We start from the raw sequence: 27,392 nt of genomic DNA on the forward strand, positions 1-27,392 counted from the left end.
TCAGATTAGGCGGGCGAGTACTGTAGACTGATCGTTGGAGGCAGCCGGAACTGGGTAGAATCCGAATCGCCGATACAATTCAGCACGGTGCTCGTTAATCGAATCCAAATAGACGTGACAGCCCTACAGAAGCGACAGAGTGTGTGTAGTGAGAATCACAATGATAACATAGGCATGAACACAGTCAAAAGACTGCTCTTAGCAACAGTGTCTGGGAACTATCGGACACAAATAAGCTTCTATTTGACGTCCCTCGTATATGGATCAAATGTCAATGGTGATCCTACCTCTGAGTTACTGGACTGAGAAAACGGCGCTGAAGTTGGAGAGACAATCCAGACATGATATACACCTGAGATTTTAGGAAAAGTTATATCACGTGTTCCATGAAAATAATGTTGCTGCTCTCCGACCACGCAATCGCGTCAGCACATTACGGGAAATAGTGAATCTATAGGACCACAGCAGTAGAAGGGCACTGTAGTAGAAGCACACGGGATTGATTGAATACTGGTCATAAGTACACTCTTCCTCATAAGTCGTCCAGTTGTAACACAGTGCCTAGCTGCCATGCCACTCGAAGGAAGGAAAGAAGCACGAGGGGGATGAGATAGTGCCTATGCAGCAGCAACAGTCGAGATGAAGAGGCCGAATTCGAACCACGGACCTTGTGGTCAATAAGTTCGTTCCTTAAACACTGAACTATTCTTTCCTATCCGATTTGGTCTCTCTGAGCTCTCGGAATCAGTGTAATAAAGCAGTTTTAGTCACAGGAAAAATGTCCAATTTCGGGTATCGAAAAGATGGACAGACAGTCTAGAGGAACCAACGACCTGGGCTAAACGTAAATCCACTGCGAAGCGTTAAGTGTGTAAACAAAGACACAATGAAAAACGATATTTGCTACAACGCTTGTGTGTGTGCACCATATGCAACCAACTTCCTGTTGCAGCCTGTCTGACTTACATGAGCTCCAATAGTTTTCAAAGCGGCCAACAGACAAATAAACAGTCTTCGAGCGATTGAATCGAGTACCAATTCTGGGGGGTCTGCACCAAGTCCCAGGTTATAATTCATCAACACGGTGGGAGTCAGTCCTGACGCACAACTGAGCACGCCAATGTCATCGAACTCGACCCAGAGTGTTGCTGGATGTGCAGTGAGCGCAGTGTGGAGTGCCTCTGGACCGCCGGCAACGAGCATTGGTCGCCCGAGACCAGGAATATGAGCGACCGGACTGCTTGAACAGCTCTCAGATGGGACAGCAATCGGGACGGTAGGTGCGAGTACGACGGGTGGTGAAGGGGGAGCTGTGTCTGGTATAATTGGTGTGGGAACATTGGGTGGAAGGACAGAAGGGTTACATCCGACTGGGAAGGAATTCGGGGGTATTTCGACGTTGGGCGGCAAAAGGCCACCGGGACGACGATCAGCATTGTTGTCCGCGGACTCCAGACATCCGGATAGAGCCGGTTCAATCGGGAGCGCAGCGCCCAGCGGTTCCGGTGGGGGAAACACCGCAGCTGCGTCAGCTATATCGGCGACCTCGGCGTTGTCCGAATGAAATGGATGCAGTAAAAACTGGAACGAAAGAGAATGTGAGTTGCCCCAGTTGGCATCGACAAAAATCAACTTTTAAATAAACAATAATAAGCAGACTGAAGCTAACCTTGATCAACTCATCTATGGTCAACGGTGGTTTCAAAGATAAAGGGTTCGACCCAACGTCATCCACAGCTGGTGAATCAGGTCTGGAAGACGAATTAGATCGCTTTTTTGCGACGTCCGCTGGAGCAGCGGCACTCAACCCCTTCTGGTTAACTTGATCGATCGTATTGGAGGAAACGGGAAGTGGGTACCGTTGTCGGAGAACCTCCTTGAAAAGTTGGGTTCTGCCTCGAGCCCAAGCGACAGCATCTGCTGTGGACAAACCGAATCCAACGCACCTACTCTCTTCTGCGCCATCTGTAGAAGACTGACTGGAGGATAAGAGCGGCGGACCTTCAACGACCAGACAATTTTCCGGGGAATGTTCCAGAAAATGAAGGAGATAGCTGGTAAGGGGACATAATCGATAAAAAAATTAGGAGACGGACGAAAATCAAGGAATACGAAACACACGCATAAGTAATTACTATGTATGATTTTCAAGCGAGATGGATCAAGTGGTTAGAGCGCGAAATTACTGACCACAAGGTTCGAACACGACCTCTGTTTCTCGACCTCCCTGTCTAGGCCTGGGCAACCTGGCAGTATCCCAGCCCTCGTGCTTCCTACGGGTGGCATGACAGCTAGGCACCGAAATGGTGCTACAGCTGAACGATTTTACGATTCAAGCACGAATAGTACCAAACATAAACAAACGACAATGTAAACAGGGCTGTCGGTGAAACAAAACACCTGTACACATTTGGTGTATTTCAAGGGGAGAGTCAACAGACGAATCGCGTAAGACAGTGACTTTAAATTTTAGTGTCACTTTTTAAGGTGTCTCAAAAGTACATTGGCTTCACTTGCTATGTTCCGGTTCGCCCAAGATAGAGAGGAATCCATGCATTGGGTGTGATGGCTGATTCGATGAGGTACGCACTAACGATGGCACCTTCCAGACAGCAGCGCCAATGGTTGTGACCAGGCCATACATGATCCACAACCTTCCGGATCCTATATCCTTGCCCAGAGAGGCAAGAGTTACAAGCGCGATCGACTTAACTGGTCAAAGCTTTCATAGACCGAGCCACTCTCGGCCCTTTCAACCTCATATATGGTAGGATGGAGGAAATTTGCTTCCGACGTGAGTTTCAAAACGACCTTCATCAGGTGACTGTGGTCGTGCGAAGGTCATGGTTGTGAACGCATCCGACGCATCAAATCGGTGAATTCACGTCACCGGTTCCACATGGCTTGGAGCTAACGAGCCGCAAGAACGTTGATGCCATAGAGAAGTAGGTTTTTGTCCCCAAGTGATTGAAAGGTAAATCACAATATGGACGAGTAAGGATTTATTCCGCTAAAACTCTGCCGTAAAAGTGACGCTACGTTGGAAGTCCTCTAAGGTAGCCACCCTTCCGAAGTGAACATATGTAGTCTATCCACTGAAATCGGTACTGACTACCACGGTAGTCACGGAAAAATGACCCTTACATCACCAGCTACATTGCAGATCCCTTGGGATCAAACAACTAATGTGGTTTATCGTTTTCTTTTCAAATTCATCAGCAATCACGGAGACGTACTACCACCCAAACCAGCGTTTTACAGAGTGAGCAAAGGTAGGCAGTTTTGGAGAGCAGTGGCACGAAGGTGGACAAGACGGTTGAGCAAATGGCGATAGGCATGATTACTTGTTTCGTCCAGCAAAATACCGATTCCAGTTGCCATGGTTACACCAACACGATAGCCGTTATTACACTAGCACACGAGACACGGTTCACACGCATTTCAACTGGCTGCATATATCTGCGGGCCGCAGCCATCAAATGTGTGTAAACACAGGTGGATGATCCGAGTATGTTCACGAGCTTGTGCCGTTATCACAATAGACCGCCTTGTTTGGGTAGACTGCGACAACAAGACTGGTTGTTCCGGGGGGGGGGGGGGTGGGCTACACTAAGATGTCGGCGAATACATGCTGGTTCGCTCAAATGAAAACTACACCAGAACCGGCAAATCTGAAGTACGCTGACAAAATATTCTTACTAAAAACGTCAGTGAGCTAGCAGCCCATGCTCCGAAAAATTTACCATGGCTTTCGAGCACTTTCCTGATTCGTGAGAAACCAAGGCTTCGCTAATTGTGTTCCCGACGTTTTACCAAGTGCAGAATGCGTTTTGGAGTAGTCACCGTGGTTCTGCCCGAAACTTATAATCGACTTCACATCTCCCAAGTTGAGGTTCTCAACTTTTGTTGTGCAGCCGGTAAACATCATACGGCGGCGAAGCATCAGCGTTCGAATCAGAATGCACGCATCACATACGCTGGTATTATTAGCAATAACAATATTAGTAATAATAATCTCGCAAGATATCATCACGAGAAAAAAAAAGAAATATAAGGCTGTCTGGACATAACACACCACACTCATTGGGTTGCTAAATACTTTTCGACAGCCTAAGACTGGTTTCGCCCTTCCTGGGGCTCGTCAGGTAGGCGCAGTCCCCGAGTTTCTGTCAGCCTCACTTGAACCCAAATTAAAAAGATTTGGACAACAAATACTCCTTTTGGTTTTGACAGGCAACTCAACCGAAACTAGTTGAATGTGGTTTGTGATGAGTATGGGGGCTTAGTTGCTTATGGTGGAGAGCGGAATCTTTGCGTAGTCATCTCTGACTTACTCCACCAAAGATCATTCCATAAGCAATCCACCATTAATGTACGTTTCGACACTTCGAGGAAATCATGTCAAATGCGCCAAATAAGTACAACTCTGGAAACGCGAAAATACCAACTTTACTAATTCAGTATTACATGAACATAGTTTTCGCTCGAACCAATAGTCGGACGGGAATTCTTTGAACACGGATCACAGGTTAAGTTCGGCTAAAATTATAGCGTCTTGCAAATGCACTACAAACCTCGTCAGCTGCTGCTCCCATTCTAATAAGGTAGCACAATCAGGCTTACGCCACTTGGAAGATGGTCCTACTGTGAAACACGCCGTTGTTGGTATCACTAAAGTCAATCGGGCAACAGAAAGCGCGATTTTGATATTCACACTTGAAAATCACGACCCACATATGGACTGCAGTTCACGAAGTGCATGTGGGTACAGTCGTGTACTGGTCAGTCTAGCAATGGATTAAACATGCTTATTAATCGCAAATATTGACAGCGTTCAACACCTGCCTAGCATGCCTCTCCGTTCCATTCCTGTCTAAATTCGCTCTAGCGCCTCGCATTGACGCCTTTGAGAAATACCGATCATCAGTATCCGTCCATCTGAAACGACCAACTTCACCTCACCCTACTGGCGATTTCCGTAATGGCCAAGGAGGACAAAACAGAATCCCGAACGGTAGGACGCTTGGCCAAACCTGGACTTGTATCAGTTCCGCATACGGGGAGTGTTTTTCACACCCGATATTTCCAGACATGTCCAATTCTGGCCGAATATTACATGATAGCCGTCCAACTGGTCCGACATACAAGACAAATTCAGGAACCTACGATAGACTCAACTCAGCGACGAGCACTGAATCAACGGAACATCTGCATCTGACCTGGTCTTATCGCGATGAGCAAACAAACTCTGGCCAGAGAAGGAGATATACTCGATGGTAGAGCTACTCTTATTCATTGGCTGGCTTGTTGAGCCCCCTGTCGTGTTAGGTGCGTACGGCTATCGATCATCGCACGGAACAAAAGCAGTCAGGAATTTATGTAGAGGTAACACGCTGCTCGTAAGGTTGCTGAAAACAGCAACAATATCATAAACGAGAGATTCACTTGGGTCTCCCGTGAAAACCAAATAGGCGTGTAAACGAATGTGTTTCACCAGCCACGAACTTGTTCACATTCACACTGTGTTAATCCACGAACTGACAATCGGCACCAATAAGTAACTGATAAAGTTTGAATATCAGGCAGCCCTCCATTTGTCCGTCTGTGGTCCTCACCTGCACACTCTTGGTGCATTGTGACGATGAAGTCTCAAATGTACGATAACCGTGTGGAGACTAGTTGTCAGATGAATTTGGCTTAGTTTAAGAACCACGAACTGTGTTCATATGCACAATGGTTCGGTTCACAGCAATTTATGGCAGCGTAAGACATAGGGAAGTACAGAAGGGTACAAAGGAGGTAAAAATGAAAAAAAGCATAAAATATTGGGGTTGCTGATTATAAATAAGAGTAGAGGTTCGAACCCGACTTCTGCCTATCGACTTTCCCTGTCTAGGCTTGGCCAACCTGGCAGTATCCCAGCCCTCGTGCAACATTTGGGTGGCATGGAAGCTAGGCATCGAGAGGGTGCTACAGCTAAACGAAGAGTAGACACAACGGCGCCCTTGACATTGTGTGACATCGTCATCTTCGTAAGTACCTACAACCATTGATGCTGTGGGTATCTGTTATCTCAAACTCACGAACAACATGCTTCATCTCCAGATTACGCGTTGTTCACATTCCAGTCAGGACCATCCTCAGAAAGTAGGGGACAGTGAGGCACACAGAGCACATGGCCGAACACGCCCAAATCAACCCCTCTACTAGACAACCAATTAATGCGTTGACAAGGGCCACTAGTAGCGCTTTGGCACTGCTGATTCGATCTTCCTATAATACATGCATAGTGTTTTGAAGGCAGCGACGGCCAAAAACAGACAAGCTTATTTTGTCTTCAGGACGAAGTGGCCAGGTTACACAGTTGTAAAACAACCCTAAAGGCATCACCTTGTCATGAACCCTATCTTTCAACAACAGGATAACGCCCTATTAACTCCAGAGGTGCCCAGCTTAAAGGCAGTACGGGTTTTGGCGATTCTGGCACTCACCTCGTCCCCAATGCTGCCATCTGATGTGATGGAAGTACCCAGATAGACAAATCAGGTTCCGATGCCGTGATAAGCTGTGATGGTGCACTCATCCAGTCTTGATATCTGTACTTTGAGGGTGCAAAAAGCATGACAGCATTATTCACTTTGTATGGGGATTGCATCTAGACCACGTAGTGCAATATCGTCCGCATACTTCAAATCTTTAGGGCCTTTCCCGGCTCCACGTGAGGTGGAAACACTGAGCGCTTACGATTAATTCGAGCACGAAGTTGGGAAATAGGCAAAGGACAGCTTTGGGGGCCAACACTTATCGTGGTGAACTAAGGAGACTACTCTCTGAGGACCAACACACCCAAGGGTATTGGAGAAGCTTGACGAAACTGTTCGACGCACATTCGAAGGAGCGAGATCTCCACAAGGCGCCGCGATCAACTGATTCTAGACCGAGGCAACAATTGTTGTCTCTCTACGTGTACTAGGGTGATGTTGGAAGGTACTGAAGTGGTCAACACATCCACGACACAGACAGAACTCTGTCTGGTTTTCACGATACTGCATCTTACGAGAGGCAGTAAATCTTCATGAGGTGATATCTGTGAGCGACTTAGAAGCGATAGTGACTAAACTGATATATCGGCGATTTTCATCTTCATACCTACCACATTTTTTAAGATGGGAAAGATAGCTGCCATTCCTCTGGTACCTTATTCTCGAAATACTCTGCGTGAGTTTTGTCAGCCTGCAAACGAATTCTCCTCAGTCGTGACTGTAACCACGGCACCTACTCTGACCACCGATCAAATGTGGAATTGCTAGTCAATCTACGGTTTTGTTTCCTCGTTGTTACTTCGGTCCCGACACTATTTTCACTCGGCGCGTTTTGTATCGGTTATCCAAGAACCGATTTCCATTCCGTTTTTACATTCTGATCAATTCAGTACACAGGACAAGTTAATTTGATGACAGGTACACAGAAAGATACGGAGCGATTACAGATTGAGGTTCTCCCAGTGTAATAATATATTGTTTGGGTAGACATTGATATATCCCACTCGTGTGCAGTTGCTCGGTTCTCTCCAACTTACATCAGTAATCAAATTATAAATGAGTAACCGACAGCACTTACCGATCACCCGGTAGATCGTGTAGTTCCGGTGGCAAAGCGGACTCTGCTAGGCCTACTCGTGCGAAAAGAAGTCGTCGGAATAGCGCGTATACCTGAGGTTTGTCTTGCGGTTGATATGGTCTTACAACGTAGGAATGAGAACGCTTATGACGTAGCAAACAGGTGGGGGGCACTTGTTGTAGCGGATTGAATGGAGGGCCGGGGAACTGACTGGAAGTTGAATCGGGCCAATTCGGGTTGGGTGGCATGGTGTTCATTCCCGGCACGGCACGACTAGGTGCAGGAAACAGATCTTGGGCCGATTCCAGTGGAAGAATGCGCTAAAAAAAAGAGGTTACGTGGATAAGGGACGATATAATACGTTAGAATTCAATCCAGGCGTTTACTTGGTCAGGTTGAGGGAAAGGTCGGATACGAAACGCATTACTTGACCAGCCCTAGATGACGCGTAGAAAAAAATAAAATATCTAATGTGGACCGCACGAGGGTCAATCACAGAGCTTCCTTAAGCAACGCAACGCAAAATGGATCGTAGATGACGCGTAGAAAAAAATTAAAATATCTATGTGGACCGCACGAGGGTCAATCACAGAGCTTCCTTAAGCAACGCAACGCAAAATGGATCGACTAAAACGAACACAGCTAAACCTGCAACGTACACGGTACCTCTCTGTATGCAAGTTAGGGAAAAATTCCTTTTCTAAACCCCAAGGTACATAGTCGAACGGTGGGCGGTGCATTTTGCTGGGAAAGCAGTCACGCATAGCTCGAGCAATGTGGCTGTGATTTGGATCCATGCTCTGATGTACCGTTGCATAGTAAAAGTAACAACACCCTGTCTAGCTTCCATGTCACACGAAGGCTGGAATACTTCCAAGCCTATACACGAGCAGTCAAGATGCAAGGATTGAGTTCGAGCCATGGACCTTGCGAACAAAGGGGATAAGGACGGTAAATTATATCTGTCCAACTCTGTCGGCAGAAGAAACCTCCCGCAAAAGGTGATCACTTTCGGCTAGTCTCATCAAATCCTAGGACCCTGAAGGGGAGAAAAACCCAGACCGCGAATTCAGATCACCTTCGGGCGCAAACTTCCTTCGAATCAACCTCAGAAGAGACGACCAACCAAAGCAGAACATGACCAGATTTTTCGGACCGCTTCTTGTGAGTCTCAAGCATCGAGCTTTGCATTCAGACAAGCCAGATGGCTTTCATTCGGTTGCTCTGAGGTGGGAAATATTCGGTGACTATTTATTTTGAGATGTACAAAACACGCCCGAAAAAAATTTAATTCCAACCGGTTGTTGTCTGTGAACATCACCAAAGTAGTAGTAACTGCGATCGACACCGTTCAGGGTGTACCAGGTTTAGGTACTGTTTAGCGGTTCATAGTGCAAAATCTTTCGAAAATATTTTAAAGGCAATTCGCCTCCGAAGGCCGGCTGGAAATTTCGGTCTAGACCAGATTTTTCCGACAAAGGTTTGACACGTCTTTGTACTGGCGGTTCATAGTGCAAAATCCTTCGAAAATAGTTTAAAGGCAGGTCGCCTCAGAAGGCTGACTGGAAATGTCGGTCTAGACCGGAAATTTCCGACAAAGGTTTGACACGTCTTTGTAGGATTAGAAGACAAGGTGCTTGTAGAGAAACTTGCTGAATAACAGGACATGACACATACTCAAAGGTGGCGGGTTTTTCAACATGTCCACCCCCCTCCAGCATGTAGTCAAGTTTGTGTAACTGCCCACAAGGCTACCTGACACATCATACATACAGATGCTAGCTACGGCGCACAGTTCGATGTTGGAGCTAGACCGAAAACAAAAAATGTGATTACATTGTACGTAGGCTGTGATGTAAGATGTGGTGAGTATTCAGTTGGCAATTCACAAGTATTCCACCCAAAATAATCGGAATTCTTAAAGCACGATGGCAACTTGTATTCTGGTTGTACGATTTCAAAGTTACAGCTTATAGTCTGCGACCTTTGCCGAGTAAGCTTGTACTCTCAACTAGCACGCTCTTCTAGTAACTAAGTCAAACAGATGTTGCTTTTTTTGGTGGACGTCTGTGTCGCATTGCGATTTCACACGTAACTACTTTCGAGAATAACGACAGCCCCCGCCCAACAGTCTAAGTAGCAGAGCAACCGTGGCAGATGCACACAAGCCATCAATTATTTCATGGCTGGAACAGCCAACCTCATTACTATCGTGAACCGTTGGCTTTCACGCTACTTTCACGGATTACCTCGTGTCAGGGGCCTGCCGGTCCCATAAAAACCCGACTGATGGTCAAACACACGAACTCAGTGTTGCAAATTCCCAAAAAATTGTTTTCTATCATGTACAACTGGCTCCAATGTTCTTTTCTAGATTCTTTGTAAACTAAGAATCTTCGGCATGGACCAAGATGATTTGAAACAGGTAGAACTTGTTTTATATGGTAAGTGAGTGATGCATAATATACCTGGTGGTGGTGGAATATGCTGCGGCTAGAAATGAAGGCAAATAGTCGCGTAAGAGTGGTAAGCTTTACCGTTGTACCGGTGAAAGGAAGAAGGCCTTTGCTGTGGAGTCGTTTATTAGAGAAACACCGACTGAACAGTTACAGACTATTGGACAGGGGGGCGAAACTCTCATATGCATCTTGTTTACAAAACTGAATATCCATCTTCTCCTTAAACGCGCCTTCCTGAACTTTCCTGGATATTCAGATGCAAGCAAATGCTACAAAGGGACTCCACAAATTCCACAATGGATCTCACTTTTCAAGAGACGCGAAGCGGATTTACGGGAAGACACTGCTCGTATGCCTCATCAGTAGTATCATCCATTATACCGGTATTAGCGATTTCATGTCTTTGTTGCACATGGTAACCCGAGATTCACGTGGGTATTTTGAACTGGAACAATGGGCTTAGAGTACACAAGTGTGAATCGCTTCAAGCTCAATGCGGATAGCTTTTCTAGTTCAAGTTGTTGTCGCAGATGGCTGTTTAGGTGCCACCAGTTTTGTGAACTTCAACTCAATTGATCGGCCGATGGTAGCGCCCCCTAATTCTCTCGATTGCGAACTAAGTCAGTTTGCGCAGCTCGTGAACCATCCCCGTCGGCTCCAACTAAGCTCGATCGGGTAAGTCTGCAGTGTCAATTGAGTGTGCACGCATACTACACTCACCGATTTACAATCTGGAGGGTTGTCCATGCCATCAAACCAACTTAACGACTCAACAGCCCCGCCAACCAGAGTCAGATTCGAGGAAGTGAACTGTCGATGCGACAGATCGACCGCGAAAAGCAAAATCGAGTGAGTAACCCAACCGAAGCCAATTAACTTAACTTGCTCACCGAAGGATTGAATGCAGCGAAAACAGCGTGAGTATAGATATACCCCCGCGAATACATAAGGCTGTTATGGCGTGCACACACCAGCCATGCGGCATAAAGGCCAGTTCTAGACAAACAAATCGGCAAGAGTCTGGCCTGGTCACATTAAGAAATGTCTGAATCACCCTAAGCACGCAACACACTCACCTGAAGTTCGGTGATTAGACCACCTCGAAAGGTCCACGGCTCCTGATCACCAGAAGTAACCATATCTCGGTAACCGGGAGAGAACCCTGTGGATCGAGAACAGGAACTAGTAACAACAGTCCGATCAAACAGCGGCGCACAAACCCCCTGAAGTCGGTGATTAGACCACCTCGAAAGGTCCACGGCTCCTGATCACCAGAAGTAACCATATCTCGGTAACCGGGAGAGAACCCTGTGGATCGAGAACAGGAACTAGTAACAACAGTCCGATCAAACAGCGGCGCACAAACGATCTAGGCCACCACATGAAAAAACCATAACTGGGCTTTACAAGATGAAGTTACCACCAGCTAATCGGACCTTATGCTGGTGAAAAATGACTGTACCGCTTATCTAGCACGGTGTTTCCAGCGGTCGGAGGCAAGAAATGCTGTTGGAAATTTTCACAGCTTCACTTTGGTTATCTATGATGGACTCTGTATGATAAATGTGTGAACAATCCATCAACTGCACCTGAATAATCTGGGAGTAACTCAGCGTCCTCAGGCTTCCTGTAGGTTGCCAACTGCAAGCCATGCGTGACTGGACACTAATTTATTCGGCACACTTGTCACCAGATCGAGAAACCCACACAGACGAAGAGAAAGAGGGGTAACCAACATAATAATTGGCAATATGTCGAACTGAAGGTAATTCGGGCTAGTTTACTGGATGCTAATCAGGTGGTAGTTGATCGGTTTATCAAGCTCGATCAACAGGCCAAATGCCACCCGAACAACGGCTAAGAGAAGAGCTGTGTGCAATTTCGAGGGGAAATCCGATCCGGTACAAAGCAGAGTAGACTTACATGTGAGCAGGCGCCGTAAATGGCACATACTTCGTGTTGCCATGACACCGGTTTCTGTGCGGGGGGGGGGGCGGAAATACATGTAGATCAGTAGTTGACGCTTTTGAAAGCAACTGAAGGATCATAGACGGCGAACTTTACAGTAGAAAAACATTACGCAACCTGATTCCAAATTTTACAAAGGAAATGATCCTTACTGAGATTGAGGGCTCAGTCAACCTTGTGCCATCAGATAATAATTAATGCATATAAAACTGAGCGACCATATCGTATGTGAATACATGAATGGAACCAGTTGTCCCACGATTATAAAGAAAAAGTGAACGGATACACTGGGAGTTGCTTGATGTTACACTGATATCAATGCGCGAATGTGCATGTGCTCAAACGAACGATTTTCATTAGAGGGGTTTGCTAATTGATTCCTCTTTGGAGGGCACGCGTTCCTTCTGACCGTGAATCATTCTCAAGCGTATTGCCCTTCGTCTGGATCAATTCGGATTAACCCTTCTCCAGTTGAATTTCCCTAATCTCCATTACCAACTGGCCACTCATGTGTAGTTGGGTAGTTCCGGTCCCCGAAAATTTCCTTTATTCGCATTTACTTTCGAATCATGTCTTCATCTCAGCTACTGACCCTAAGAAGTACACAGACGAACTGTCCAATTTCAAACAGTTGTTAAACTCTCGGTCAACACAATTCCGCCGAGTTTTATTCGACTGCGTGTCACGGAATAATCCGAGGACACCCCATTAGCGCGACACTCAGCGGTCATCACGCTTTGAAATTTACGGCAATTCCTGTATTGTGGTTCAAACGCCACGACGTGGCAAGACATGTGACACCTCAAATTTTACTCTGACCAAGTTTCCGGCCACTCAACACTTGCACATAATCACCATAATAATACGGTCATTTTTTGTTGGGTCTTGTGTGTTTCACAAGGACATTTCACTAGTTTGGCGAGAATTCATGTAAGACAGTGATTTTGGAGAAGTGTGCAGTGCTTCACATTGACAGTGGCTGAACACTCTTCACCGCCCTTTCGTTAGATTAAGTTATCACTTTAAAAGGCTACCGAGGGTGGTCAAGGAGGATGAACAACCATTCCCAAGTTCGGCGTACTCTGCACTGACAGTGACCACTGTTGATGTTTAAAAGTATGTTAGATAATTGGGAAGGCCAGAGGAAACAACGGCTAGTCGTCAGCTCTGCAATATTTCAGTATTTCCTGCATTCAGCGGACCAACCAGTCAGTCCTGGCGTTGCTTTCGAAGCGCATATAAATTGGACTACTCACAAATTTTTCAGTAGCTCAAACAGTTTGCTGAAATCCGCACCGCCCAGAGTGGCAGGCACAAGGCTTATCATCGGAACATCAACAGGTCTGGTGTAGACGGATAGACTGAAAAACGGCATAACACAGAACCAGGTGAAACACTGTGGTATAGACCAGTAATTGTTGGCACGTCTCCCACCCTGCCGACGGACTGATGAAGATATCCGCCGTTGAACACGACGCGACACTTTCGAGGGCACGAGTAGCGTTAGATTATTGTCATGAAAACGCTCTTCAGCGGCGATACTGGTATTATTCTGGACCGTACATAACAAAACACTAAAACATAAAAAGACCGATTCCAAGTTCTTCTGCAGCAAAAGAGTCAACGCAAACTCCAGTCAGACTCGCTCTTCTAATGAGGTTGACAAACGGAATACTTACCCAACCATCGAAAATAGTCCAACACCATGCCGAGAACAGTGTGCATTTCGGTTATGTAAGGTGCCAATTCGTAGGCTATACTCCTAGATGGAAGACGTTGGATTCGATCACGAAGGAGTGAGACGGATGAGACTAATTCGACGAATTCCGAGAGCTTTTTAATCCACTCATCCCTCTGGAATCAAATAAAGGAGTAGGAATGTCAGTCACAGTGAACGACAAAACTGAATAACAAACTCTCCCTGGAATCTAGAAACTAAATACTTCAAGCTCTAATCAAAGGAAGAAATCAAGCACTAGGAGACATTTTCCTAAGCTCTCTTCAGCTCATCTTTGGAATAATCCTAAAATAGCGACGCGTCCCAGATCCAAAAAAGGGCCTTCTGTCACATCATCACATTGATTTGATCCTCAGAAGGGTACATCATTTTCTGATAACAGATAGTTACGACAGCCAACCTCTGACTCACCGAACGGTAGCATTCACCGACGAAAGAGTTTGGCGAGTTTTTGTAAGTATGGATCGAAAAATTTGAAGTTATTTGACGCCATTGCGATTGAATTTTAGTTTAGTGATCATTTTATTGTTCACTGCACCGTGACAAGTGTGAAAACCGACCGCGATAAATATTCACACATGGATCTTAAGCCCGATGAAGCGATTCGATCATGAAAACACACACTGAACCAAACGTGATTTCAATTCACACAAAACCTCATAATAATAAATTAGATAATCCCTCGGCTTTAACACCCTTTTGGTGCATAGTTGCCATCCGAAGGAAGCAAGAGGGTCTCGAGACTGTCAAGTTGTCAAAGCCTAGACAGAGCTCCTAATTACGAAACTCAACGCCTCCACCTTAAAGTAGATAGACAGGGTCCGGATATGCTTTTGACCAAATTGTCAAGGACATGACGTTTAAGCTTACGCTAGACCTGTAATATAGTCGCTCGGAGCTGACCAATGGTACGGGGTATCTGTCTCCCCTCCCCCAAGTTAGTTCCAATACTTTGGCGAGGGTTGGTTCGATGCTAAACCGGCAGAAACAACAACTCCCCGGGTAAATTACTACAAACAAGATTAGTCTCTTCTGAGCCAAACATAAACACACGCACGCATAACAGTACCTCTGGATCGGCAATCTTGAGTCCACAGGCATGCGAATGTTCTCTTAGCCAATGACCCAATTCCAAAAGACGCATTCCAGCTGGACCATGAGCGAAAGGCAAATAAAACAGATCCGCGAACAACTCCAAATCTTCCAATGTGACATCGACCGAGGTACTTACACCTGGAATGAAGTGGAAGGGAGGAAAGCGAGAACAAACGTGTAGGACGACCTACAGCCAGCAGTGGCCAGATACTGAACATCAATGACAGTTTTCTCCAACAGGGCATACTGGACAGAAACATACCAAATACGGGAGGAATTAAAAAAATGTGTGAACAGTCAGTATAAGCTAGACTAACCGGAAGAGTCTGACAGAGCATCTGTAGGAGGGGGCTGTCCGGAAGGACTGGGTGCCAGCAAAGGTTCAACCTGAAACCCAGTAAACAGGAAAAGTGATACATAATGCACAGCGGAATAATCCCCCCGGAATGATAAATAGTCTTTTGTTCTCGAAAACACGGACACGCAAGAAAAAGAGGATTGCAGGATGACGCGGTGGTCCGTTTCATTTCGACCAACCATCCTGTAATGAACAAACTAGGCAATCGAACGTGCAATCGTGTATACGTCAGGACCGAGACCCAACTCGTAAGTACCCGTTCGCTGAGCACCTTTCCTTGACGGACCAGTGCTATTCACGGGTAGATGGGATGGACATTTCCGGGTATATCCCTCATCCTCGTCCGTCACTTGACCGAAAGCTCTTTATTTCGGCCAGTCGTTGTGCATCATTCTTGTTGAGCCCTCCCGGGAGGGCTATGAGCCATTTGGCGGCTGGCTTCTCCGAAGTTTTCCGGACAAATGTAGCCTCCTGGTCCAAAGCAGCCATCAGTTAGATGTTCATCCCAGTTGTATTTTAAGGCTTCGTCGCTAGGCTCTATTCCTTGCACTTTAACTATGACCTGTGCCAGAGTAGTTTACCGATAACAGGGAGAGTAGCGGGGGCTAATCGACACGCTGGAAGCGATATCCTAACCAGCCCAATTACATCAAATTATGTTTTTCTGACGCGATGGAGGACGGGACAGCTATGGAGTGTAAAATAGAAGATTCGTGATTGGAGCACACTCGTTAGTGCCACGAGCCATTCTCTGATCTGTTTTCGGGGAGACGGCAACCGGTGCAACGGCATTTACTCAAAAACACTGCATACTACGTTGCCCGGTCACAAAATTGCTGCTCTCAGTCATTACACTCCACCACCACATAGTTGGCACAGCGAGACAGGCGGTCCGCAGACCTGCGACATACGTGACCCATAAAGTGTGACTAACCCGTCTGTCACGAGTGAATCGCATTTGCGGAAGACTACCCGAGTAGTTCATATCATACTCCACACCATATAAAAGCAATACTTCGGAGACACCGCTTTTCCAACGACCTTCAGGTCTCCGATCCATAAGACAGTATGGAGCACACCACTACGGGGAAACACCCGTATACCATGCTATTGCCGCGAGTGCCAGAGGGTGGCGACAGCCGCCTTGTCCCTCGTTCGAGTGATTCCACTTTTCTGGTATGAAGCACTCAAACAGGAGAAACTACACCGGTTGACCTAGGTCATTCTATGGAGGATTAAATAATAAAAATATATTGTTCAGCTGTGGCACCCTTTCGGCGCCTAACTGCCATGCCACCTGAAGGTTGCAAGAGGGCTGGGATACTGCCAGGTTGCCCAAGCCTGGGCAACTTGCCTAGATAGGGGAAATCGAGAGGCAGAGGTCGAGTTCGAACCACGGACCTTGTGGTCAGTAAATTCGCGCTCTAACCACTTGGGCCACTCCGCCCCCTATGGAGGATTACAGATACTTCTACTGATAGTTGAGCTTTTTGGGTGTTTTCAGTATTTTACTATGGAAACCAAGTAAATCACAATAACTATTCCACCAAAGCTTGGTTGTAATTGTACAGTCGGTACAAAAAACGTACATTCTGAGAAAGACGGCGGTGTACACTGAATTTAGACTATCCCGACGTCAACTGGTTTTGAAATCCTACATTCGGGTGATGTTTACCCTTTTGTTCTGCCATCAATTACCCTGTTTTCTCCGCTTGGTCTAATGTTTTTCCGCTTAACAGGGCTCAACAACACCGACCGACCGGTAAACCAAAGGTTAACCCTACCATTCATACCCGTACGGACTTTACATTCCTTGCTAGGGTAGGGAAACCTGGTAGATATCTTTACCCCCTTGGCTCCTTTGGACAGCGTGGCAGCTAGGCACCGAAAAGCTGTCAAGGCTGAACGCCTTAGATAAAAGGAAACAAGAAACACTAGGATCCCTGATATGTTCCGTTAGGTCAGATTGTAACTCTGAAAGGTCGCCATTGGTACTCCCCAAAGTTCTTGTAAACTCATGCCAACGTTGGTGTTTTGGATAGCCCTGCAAACGTTGACCAGATTTAAACGTTCTGTAGGAATCAACATGATGTGAACGCTCGCTCCAGGGAGGTGGTATTGTATCAGAAGGAGGCACGAACCAAGGGATCATGCATATTTTTCGTCAACTTATGAAAAACAGCTCCAACGAGGGTGCACCTAATGTTTGGTCTGGTTCCGTTTGCAACTTTCATGTCATAAAAAATGCACCTCCGTGGCAAAACCGGGCCCAATGGGCAAAATAACAAATTACGGCTGCAATACGATGCCTAAGTAGCTATCGCATAAAGTGACTCGATCGATAGACCATGATAGTTGTAGGGTCACGCTAGTCTTTCTGAACACAGCGCTGACTGCAATCGATTGATCAATAACGTCCCGATGAATTTCAGTCTGTTTTACGGAGCGCATCTCACAATCATCAGCACTAATATCAGCATTACGCCTGATTGCAATCGACTGCTTTGTGGCCGATAAACTGAACTTTTTCAAATCAAGTTGGTGTCCCCGTCACAAAATGGTGCCCTCGTTTCAAGCCTCTTGTCAGTTTCACCGATATACGTTTCACTGCAACTGTTGATACAATGCCAAGTGCATCAAGCGTTTTTATCGGATGCAGTGTGAATACAATTTTTGTATGGTTTCAACTTGAGCTGCGCAGGTTGCAGTCCTGCACAGCCTGTTTCATAGAGCTAGACCAATTTGTACGTCAGACAAGGAGACTCAATTGCGTATTGCGGTCAGGAAGCATCTGAAAGCGCGTACCACACAGATCCCGCAGATAATCGTTTTTGGAAAAACCGGTTTCCCTTAAGCTTCCGTGCACCGGCAATGGTGCATTAGTTCTGTTGAAAAAAAAACACTAGACATGGCGCTGCGATGGACATACTATGCTGCGCAGCTCAGGTTTAAATCATACACGAGAGTGGTCCAACTGCCGTCGATCAGCACACCAGCTCTGTCCACTAGTCAATTGTATCAACCCATTTACTTGCAGTTGCCGGTTCGAAATCGTTCAGCTGTAGCACCATTTCGGTGCCTAGCTGTCATGCCACCCGAGGGTTGCACGAGGGCTGGGATACTGCCAGGTAGCCCAAGCCTAGACAGGGGAAGTCAAGAGGCAGAGGTCGGGTTCGAACCACGGACCTTGCGGTCAGTAAATTCGCGCTCTAACCATTTGGACCATCTTGCCGATTAAACTGACAAAACCTGAGATGCAGACCTAAGAACATTCATCCAAAAGAATTTGTGCACGATATCATCATGCGGACACTAACTGACAGAAAGTCTATCTTACTAACTGTGACGCAATTGATTGCAATTGAGCGTAATGCCGACATTTGCTCATCAACCCTGAGATGTGCTCCGTCAGAGAGACTGGAATTTCTCGGGACGCTATTGATCGACTGATCGAAGCCAGCGTTGTGCTCAGAAAGAGTTGAGTGTGTGACCCTGAGACTACCATGGTTTATCGACTGGGTTGCGGCGTGGTGTGATAACTAGATAGGCATTTTACTAAAACGGTAATGGGTCACTTCACTCAGTTTACTGTTTTACATGTTTTAGAACGAACAAAAGTACAGAAGCGAATAAATTCAGCAACCTAACTGTTCATCACTTTGGGAGACCGAGGTTTTTGGGAGATTAACTGAGAGATTCCATAGGGTTTAACCTGTCCCCTTCGTGTTTATCACATGCGCCATTGTGATATACAATCGAAACACGTGGATTTAGGCATTCGTGATGACCAGTTTATTGTATTCACGCGAACCACCAGCACAACAGAAGCGCAAATTAGTTTCAGTTCAGTCCATACTAACATCAAGGCTACTATCGAGCCAGTATTAATTAAGAAGACTGACGGGACCACAGAGAGCAAGGCCACAGAAATCAAACGTGGAAAAGTCAGTATATTCACTTTGACAGCTTCGTTAGATGCCTGACAGAGACAGCGATGAAGATATGATCCTCTGACCGCTTACAAAAGGAACTAAAATTCTCGGGACGCACAGTCCTGCAGGATGGAGATCCTGAACGATTCGTACTCAAGACTATGGGATCTGTAAAGCCTAAACCTACATGAGGTTCCCACGCAAAGATGACTGAGTTGCAGAGCTAGTCAGCAAAAGGCATAGAAGGATATGACATGCATGGCTGCCAATCCGGACTTGAGTTTCCATTCCGGCCCCACTATCAAGTCCCGTTTGAAGGACAAACTCCCACGTTCTACCACCAGCATTTGTATGTACTCATTTGCATGCTCGTGCCGAGCATCATAGATTGGGTGTATGACAAGGCAATGGTCAGACAGAATGCGGGAACACAATCTAGTGTCTATGAGTGGTAGCTTGAAGAAACCGGACCCAGGTGAATTTGCATCATATTTATCCGAAACCAATCATGTCATCGACAAAGAACAGAACTTCGACATCATAAACTGGGTACCTCTGAACCGACCATGTCCGGTACAATCCAGACTCCTATCGATCGCAGATATTGGAATCCAAATACTGGACCCACAACCTTGCGTGACCCAACTGGCCTGGAAAAGTCCGGTCCCACAAACCTCTCCGATAATGACGTCACTTACTTGATTCCGTGACCTACAGATATTTCAACCTCCCCCTTTCATTCTCCTCTCAATAAAATGTGTACCACCGATTTTGGCCTCTTTTTCACGTGATTTCTGGTACCGTAATAGCCAAAAAGAGCAATCACTGAAAAGCAACTTTGTTCGCTACATTCGTCCTTCTTATGAATTCAGGGTAGTTGGTCGACGAGCACATGAAAATAGGCTATCGAGTAGCTCGTAACAGGATTGTCCCTTCTCAAACAGTTAGTTACATCATCCAGCAATATCAGAATACTCAAGTGCATGTGCACACGAGATTCCTCATAAGCATGTTTGAAGGAATGATGGGGAAAGAGTAAACTGTCGATCAACGGAGAAGGTAACGACATCGTCGAGTCGCACACTAAGGCTGTTGTCATCATCCAAAAATTGGGGAACCACGCGCAATGGAGCCTAGCCGCTACGCACCGTTTCGATCTGTCAAGACCGTAAACCAGCTAGACATACATCGCTCACTGAATGACCAAAGCGCCCGTGCACAAGGCACTTTTGGAATAGCTCGATCCGGTGATGACCAGGTAAAACCAGTCACGTTCGCATCTGCTGTCTGCCGAGGTGAGAACCAGTGACAGGCCGACACGTGGAGTTCAAGCCGCCTCGTGTAAGAATTACATCGCCCTGCCTGTCTACCAATAATTCCAACCGGAAGACAGAGCAATAAGGCGTCAAACCAACGCAATCTACAACGATTCAATCATTACAGCACTGTCATCCACGCCTCACTGCCGCCCCACATCTCATTCATGATTAATAAGCCAAGTGTATGTATGGTGCACAAATGATAAAGTGAGCAAATCTGTCTGTAGGCAATGAATGGCCAGAGTGATTGATATCGGAATCGTATGACTTTTACAGAGACTAGAGGTCGACAATATGACGTTGATGATGTGACTCGAATATCGAGTACAACGCACCCTGAGCTCTCAAATAGACGTTCGTGGCAATTAGTGGACGGTTGACTTGATTGTCAAATAGCTAGACAGGCCCTCACATTCCACGACGGGTAAACAATACATAAAATCGTTCAGCTGTAGTACTCTTTCGGTACCTAACTACCATGCCACCAGAAGGAAGCACGAAAGCTCGGATACTGCTAGGTTGCCCAAGTCTAGACGGAGGAAGTCGAGATACAGAGGTCGGATTCGAACCACGGACCTTCTGATCAGTAAATTCGCGCCCCAACCACTGAGCCATCTCGCCCATACGATAAGACGAGTGAATATGTTGGTCACGAAGAGACTGGACCTTACCGCGATGTACTTCGGCAACCCATTGAGCTATACTGCGGGGTCCGCGTGACACTCAGTCTCTCATACCAAATTGGTCAGTGGTTAGAGCTCTGATGAACACAGTCTCCTAGTACTCCAGGTTGGGGGTTGGAACATGTATGGCGGCGTGTTCCGCAAAAATTTACATTTCCAGTCAAACAACGTTGCCTTGTAGCCAGGTATCCGAGCCAACGGCTTTGTCTGAGGACCTAATCGTCCTCCTGTCTAGGTGTGTGCGCCCTGGCAGTATACCACCCCACGTACAACCATGAATTGGTATGGCAGTGTTGAACACTGATGTCATGCTGTCTATGATTATGGTGATGAGTGAATATCTACAAATCATGTCTGCGTGCAAGAATTAGTTTGATTGCCGATTTTATGTTCGTCTGAAGGATTAGCTAACAGAGAAGACGTTTACCTGCATTTCTGCTTCGGGTGCTGAAGGTGGTGGCTCTGCTGTATCCGTATCCATCGGGACTGGTGTGGCACAAACAGCACCACTACTCTTGGAGTTGGCTGTGTGTGACTGCTGATCCTGTCGAAAAAAGGCCACATTACGTAGGTAAGAGCAGATATATTGCCTGAATACTTTCCATTTAAATAAACTGCTCATAATTTGTGAATAGCGTGGGGTTTTCATTGTTGACATTAGTATGGAAAACCATAATTGAAGCGCTCAGAGGCACAATATAGCAATATATAGTCTTTCTGACAACCAGTGTAAGTGCATAAACTACAAATTATAAGGGGGGATCAAATGACTAGTTTGGCCGAGCAGATGAGATCACAGACTAGTCCTTCGAGTTCGACCTGAGTTCGATGCTCTTTGGGCACTTTCATCGGATACCGACACTGGTGCTGGCAGACTGTAAACTCACTGGTTCAGAAATATAAGCGTGAAACAAGAGATGAATATCAGTACACTTGGCCAGAGAACAGCTGGACAGTGGCGTGGGGAACTAGCATTCTGTTAAGCGGAATCTTACATCTAAACCGCCTAAGTACAGTTGTGCAACAGGAGCTCCCATTAAAGAATGTGTCCAGCACCAGAAGCTGCGTTGGTTAGGTCATGTATTGCGTATGTCGAGCCATCGCCTACCGAGAGTGCTGTTTTACGTGCCCAATTCAGGGTGGCGGAAGCAGAGGTGGCCAAACCTTGACCTGGCTGAGGTATGTGATAGAGGCTACGAAACGTTTGGGTCCTGTCGATGCTACTCGCCTACCAGGATGAGAACAACGTGATCCCCATTGCGCCTAAATGGAGACGCTGCAAGATATGGCTGCTAATCGATTTGAATGAAGTTCCTGTCTGCGATTTCTGTCCAGATTGCCTGAATGAGTGTCTGGAGGTGTAGACGTCCAGGAATGGTTGTAATAAGCAAGCCCCAAGTCCCTTACTCGTCCACCTTCATACTTCTCTTCAGACTAAGACGGCAGCAAAGCATCAGTGTTCAACACTGATGTCGTGCTGTCCATGACGACCACCTTAGTGCCACAACGGCTCACAAACCAACCCGCAGGTGACTGGTAAAAAAATCGAGGCGCTGACCGGCCCAAAATCAACGCGAGCTCGGACTGATCGACATTGAGGACAAGTAGCCAAATGTGTTCCTCTCTCCGCCAGAAAACGGTTGTTACCAGTGCATTCAGAAGCTGCCTGAATTTGTGGAATAGCAACGTTACACTTCAACCGCACACAAATTTTCGGCTTGTTTTAGAGTGTTTAATACACAAAATGTATCCTTGGTAACCACTCTGCTGAAAAGCGAGAATTAGGCGGAGGGATAGCCGATTGAGACGCCCCTTCAACAGCGCAGATACTGACAGCGAGTGCAGGTGTTAACTAGTTCCTCAGAGGACGTTTACACAGGTTACTCAATAAGGAGGGCATGCTTAGTACAAATCGGCTCAGTTTTGCGTGATCAAGCTCATCTCCAAATTACGAGCCGAGCCTGCAAAATGATGAAACCAGTAGCGAGCCGTACAAATTTCTCATGACAGAAAATAACATGATATCTGGAATATCATCCCAAATGAAACACAAGATTGCCTATGAGCGGTGCACTCAGTTGTATAATATTATGTACGAAGGATTGAGTTGAATCTAGCGTCATTACCACCATAATTTTCAGATGGGTGCTCACCTCCACAGGTCCTGTATTGTTTTACTTAACAATTGGACGACAATGTAGGATGTGTGAAAAGTCGAACGTGAACCGACATCAGGAGACGATTTGGCAAAGGTGAGGCACTAGTATGAACCAATAAAGCTTATTTGTTCCTCCAGGAATTTGTAAAAAAAAAGCAGACTAGCATTGTATAAATATAATACACTACTCATTAGGTCGCTGAAAATTCATCGACACCACACGATCGGTTTCGCCATTCTGAGGGCTCATCAGGTAGGCGCAATCCCCGAGTTTCCGCAAATCTTATGCTCTACTTAAATCCAAATTGCACAAAATTAACGAATCATACTCATTTGCACATCGATTTGTTTTCGACGTGCATTTTGATGCAAGAAACAAGACTCTGTCCCCTAACTGAAACACGAGGCGGCTTGGTGCAGCTCATGAAGTTGGGTAAGAACATCATAAACGAGAGATTCAGTTGGGTTCCAGGTGAGTCTCCCGTTAAAACCAGATTGATGTGCAAATGAGTGTATTTCGCCTAGGACTAGCAACCAACTAAATCCAAAAACTCATTGAAGTGCAATCGAATGGAAGCATATGGCTTAAAAACAGCGGTAGCAAGATCTCCCGAGAACGTATCACACATGTTTCTTTTACCTGGCGCATCAATGACAACCAGTCTCGAAGCGCGACCAGTAACGCTTCTCGGGGTCGATAAGTAGTCGACGATTGATTTATTCCATCCGACGGTTCATTGCTATCGTTAATGAATCCATCATCGTCTTCCGTTTCGGTTGCTTCCGGCTCCAGGTTTGTTTCTCGGCTGGCGACATCGGTCATTTCTTTATCGGTTATTTGTGAGCTTTGTGGTTTAATAGTACCGTGACTAGGTTAGAAAAAACGGTAAAACTCATGAAGAAGCAGCAAACAGAAAGAAATGTTGCGAAAATTCTAGGAAGGTATTTACAATTGAACTGATGACTGCCACTCATGTCATACCTGAGGATATCCAATCCACCTTGCCATTATCACGTTTCGTTTATTTTCGGTAGCGTCGTCGATAAGCAAAAGAGATATCAGTTTGTGAGGCTTCTTAGTGAATGCTATAGGGCAGAAAAGTTGTTCTGTCCTTATAGCAGCTTGCGAGTTCTGAGTAGTGCTTATCTACTACTCCTGAGCTTCTCTCTCCCAATGGGATCAAAAGAACCATGAAGTTAAGAGAAAAGCATGCATTCTTGAAATTGTCAATTTGTCTCCAGAATTCACCAGAGGGGCAATGGTAGCAAATGTATTCGGCGCCGAGGTGGATTCAATGAAACCGTCGAATTCATGACCACCCTCAGTATTAGTCATTTGGAAAGATATCCTTCTCAGGTTGTCATTCCATAAATTAATCATACTCAGGCTCAAGAATGTCCACTCAGACCTCAAACAGGGTGCAAAGAGCCTATTCAGAACACAACTGCTGACTCACCGTGACCACTGGGCTAGTGTATGTAATGCCACGTAATTGGCCTCGAATTCGCAGTTCGGGTTTGTGAGTACACCTCGAATCAGACCCTTGCGACGCAGTGCCAGTGATCGACCCGAATAGGGGCCGATGAACACACGGCGTTGATCGTAATCGTTCGCATGTAGGTTATCCCACAGCACAATGGGATGTTGCAGCAACTTTGTGAGTTCTTCCAGTTCTTTGGCGAGGATGTTTTTTGACACAACCAAAGGGCCCGTCCAAATGATGGCGATGTCTGGGGGGAGGCACAGAATATGATCACGACATCTCGTTGTGTATTCAATTAGCGAGACATGGACATTTGGCTCCTAAAACTACGTACATCTGCATGCTACTAGAAACAATGGGTTGTTTGTTCTAAGGCCGTGCTGACATGAGACGTTCAGCTAGCAAGGACAAATCAAATTACAGTGGCCTTCGCCATCAAACAACAAGAACCCCAGGGGATGGGTCGCTGCACTCAACTCACGCAGGTTTAAGAGGGTATACCCGATGGTCTAAGGAGAGCCTCGTTGAAAAGGCTGGTTAGGTGTAATCTATCCTCGAGGAGATAGCTATTTTATGGAGATCTTGTAATATTGCTAAGTCAGAGTTTAGTCTGCCCACGAAGTTTGGAACTTGTGTACTACACATCAAAAGAAGTGACAAATCAAATACGTGGTTGACTGCAATCGACGTATAAAGACAAAGGAAGAATCCCGAACAGCGGCGAACAACTAGTCATTCCTCCAAGGAAAGACCACTAACTAAGAAATGCCACTCAGTGGTTCGTTACTTGGAGCTTCTTTTAATGGTCTGGTACCTTTGGTACCCATTAATAAGACTTTTCTTGAAAAGGAATGAACGACCTTCACGAAGTTGCTTTCAAAATGAACGAAGAAAGACAGCCAAATTTCTAATGATTACCTACTACAATCTAAACCAAGTCAGATCCCCAAATAGCTATCCCAGAAAAATACACTCACGAGCACCTTTGAACATTTCGAACCCCACTGGAACGTGAACTCATCATCACCGCAACTGGCAACAGTGTCAAAGTTTTCTATAACCCAAGACGTGTAAGTAAAGAGCGTGGACAGAAAATTAGAACAAAAAACCCATTGATATCGTCCCAAGTGTGCATTAAACGAGTGCTCAATCGGACCTGAGCAGTAAACACGCAGCAGGCCACTTGAGACATTCTTGATGCTTTATCAGATAACCTCAAACATGTTCTGTCTCAGTGTTCAAAGATTGGCGAACAGGAGCGTTGACTGATCAAAGACACTTGCTAAGTCCTCTTCAGTCTACAATCGGTCTCAATATGTTAACTTCATTATATATTTATGCTACCAGGATGAAAGTTGGTGTTGGAACTAGGCTATTAACCTGTCCAGTGCACTTCGAAACGGTAGGGAGGCGGTTTGTAGGCAGTAGCAGGAGCACTACATACTGCCTGAACAAGTCATGTCTGTCAGTCTGTCTTGCCTCAGGTCCCCATCCCGGGGTAATGGCTATCGACAGACAAGTACCGGATGACCAAGTCAGTATGGACAGACCAGAATTTTGCAGGATAGACAACTCTGAAAAGTCGTCACTCGAGGAGCCAGTCAATACGTGACCACGTGGTATGATTTCCGTTGTTGAGGGATGAGCTGCGATATATCCTGTCTAAGTGAAGGTTAATCCTACTGCTGACACACAAAGCCAACCGCTGTTCAACCGCTGTCCGGAAGGCTGCAGGTTCAAAACCCTCGAAGATTCGTGATTGTAACACTGCTGATGACCCCTAGAAAATGTGCAACAGTTATACAGTGCTTCTCGGGTTTTCAACGTAGACTGGCTTCACTGAAAGGATGAAATCTCTATTGAAAGACAAGTCTACTGGACAAAATGTGTGGGAACAACACAAGTCCTCGCCTCGCACATATCTACAAAAGGCTGTACCTGGTGCCAGATAGGAAGCCACGGTAGATAAATATTCGGACTTGGAAATGTTTGGTACTGCTAGGCTGGCGCTGTACTCGGTTGGGCAGAAGAGAAACACGTTGGGGCACCCAAGGTAGTTGTAGAGATCGTTGGCGAACACAACCTGAGCACGGGCCGATGAAGTGAACACTTCTCGATCTGCTGGACAAAGCCGAGGTTCGATGTCATCAAACAGCAGAGCAAAGGCTCGGCAACCCAGCTTGGAGACCTAGGAAGAAAAAATATAGGGGATGGATGATGGAAAATAAACAGAAACTTAAATTGAATGGCATGTGATACACAGACAATACAAATTTGACAGAATGGACAAATGTGAAAAAACTGTAGTGGTGCTTTCTTACATTGGGAGCGAGATGGCTCAAGTGGTTAAAGCGCAAATTTACTGATCGGAAGGTCCGTGGTTCGAACCCGACCTCTGCACCTCGACTTCCCCTGTCTAGGTTTGGTCAACCTGGCAGTATCCCAGCCCTCGTGCATCCTTCGGGCGGCATGACCGAAAGGGTGTTGCAACTGCACATCCCAGCTGGGATACTACCAGATTGCACACGCTCAGATGGGGGAAGTCGAGATGCCGAGGTCGGGTTCGAGCCACGGACCA

The 27,392-nt window shown here is 46.1% G+C and overlaps 1 protein-coding gene across 1 annotated transcript; it reads right to left on the minus strand.

Annotated features, from left to right (window-relative positions):
• Nucleotides 1-27,002, minus strand: T265_08710 (hypothetical protein; the record flags this gene model as incomplete). Its single annotated transcript, XM_009174590.1, has 13 exons — nt 1-123; nt 967-1,581; nt 1,670-2,054; nt 7,621-7,940; nt 11,156-11,261; nt 11,300-11,387; nt 12,003-12,056; nt 13,727-13,901; nt 14,843-15,067; nt 21,600-21,762; nt 23,870-24,199; nt 24,788-25,061; nt 26,741-27,002. 10 exons carry the CDS (start codon nt 21,651-21,653, stop codon nt 1-3), a joined length of 2,145 nt encoding a protein of 714 aa, XP_009172854.1.
• Between the last annotated feature and the right edge of the window lie 390 nt (nt 27,003-27,392).

The sequence above is a fragment of the Opisthorchis viverrini genome (genome assembly GCF_000715545.1).
Source record: "Opisthorchis viverrini unplaced genomic scaffold opera_v5_231, whole genome shotgun sequence".
In the NCBI taxonomy this organism is placed as follows: Eukaryota; Metazoa; Platyhelminthes; class Trematoda; order Opisthorchiida; family Opisthorchiidae; genus Opisthorchis; species Opisthorchis viverrini.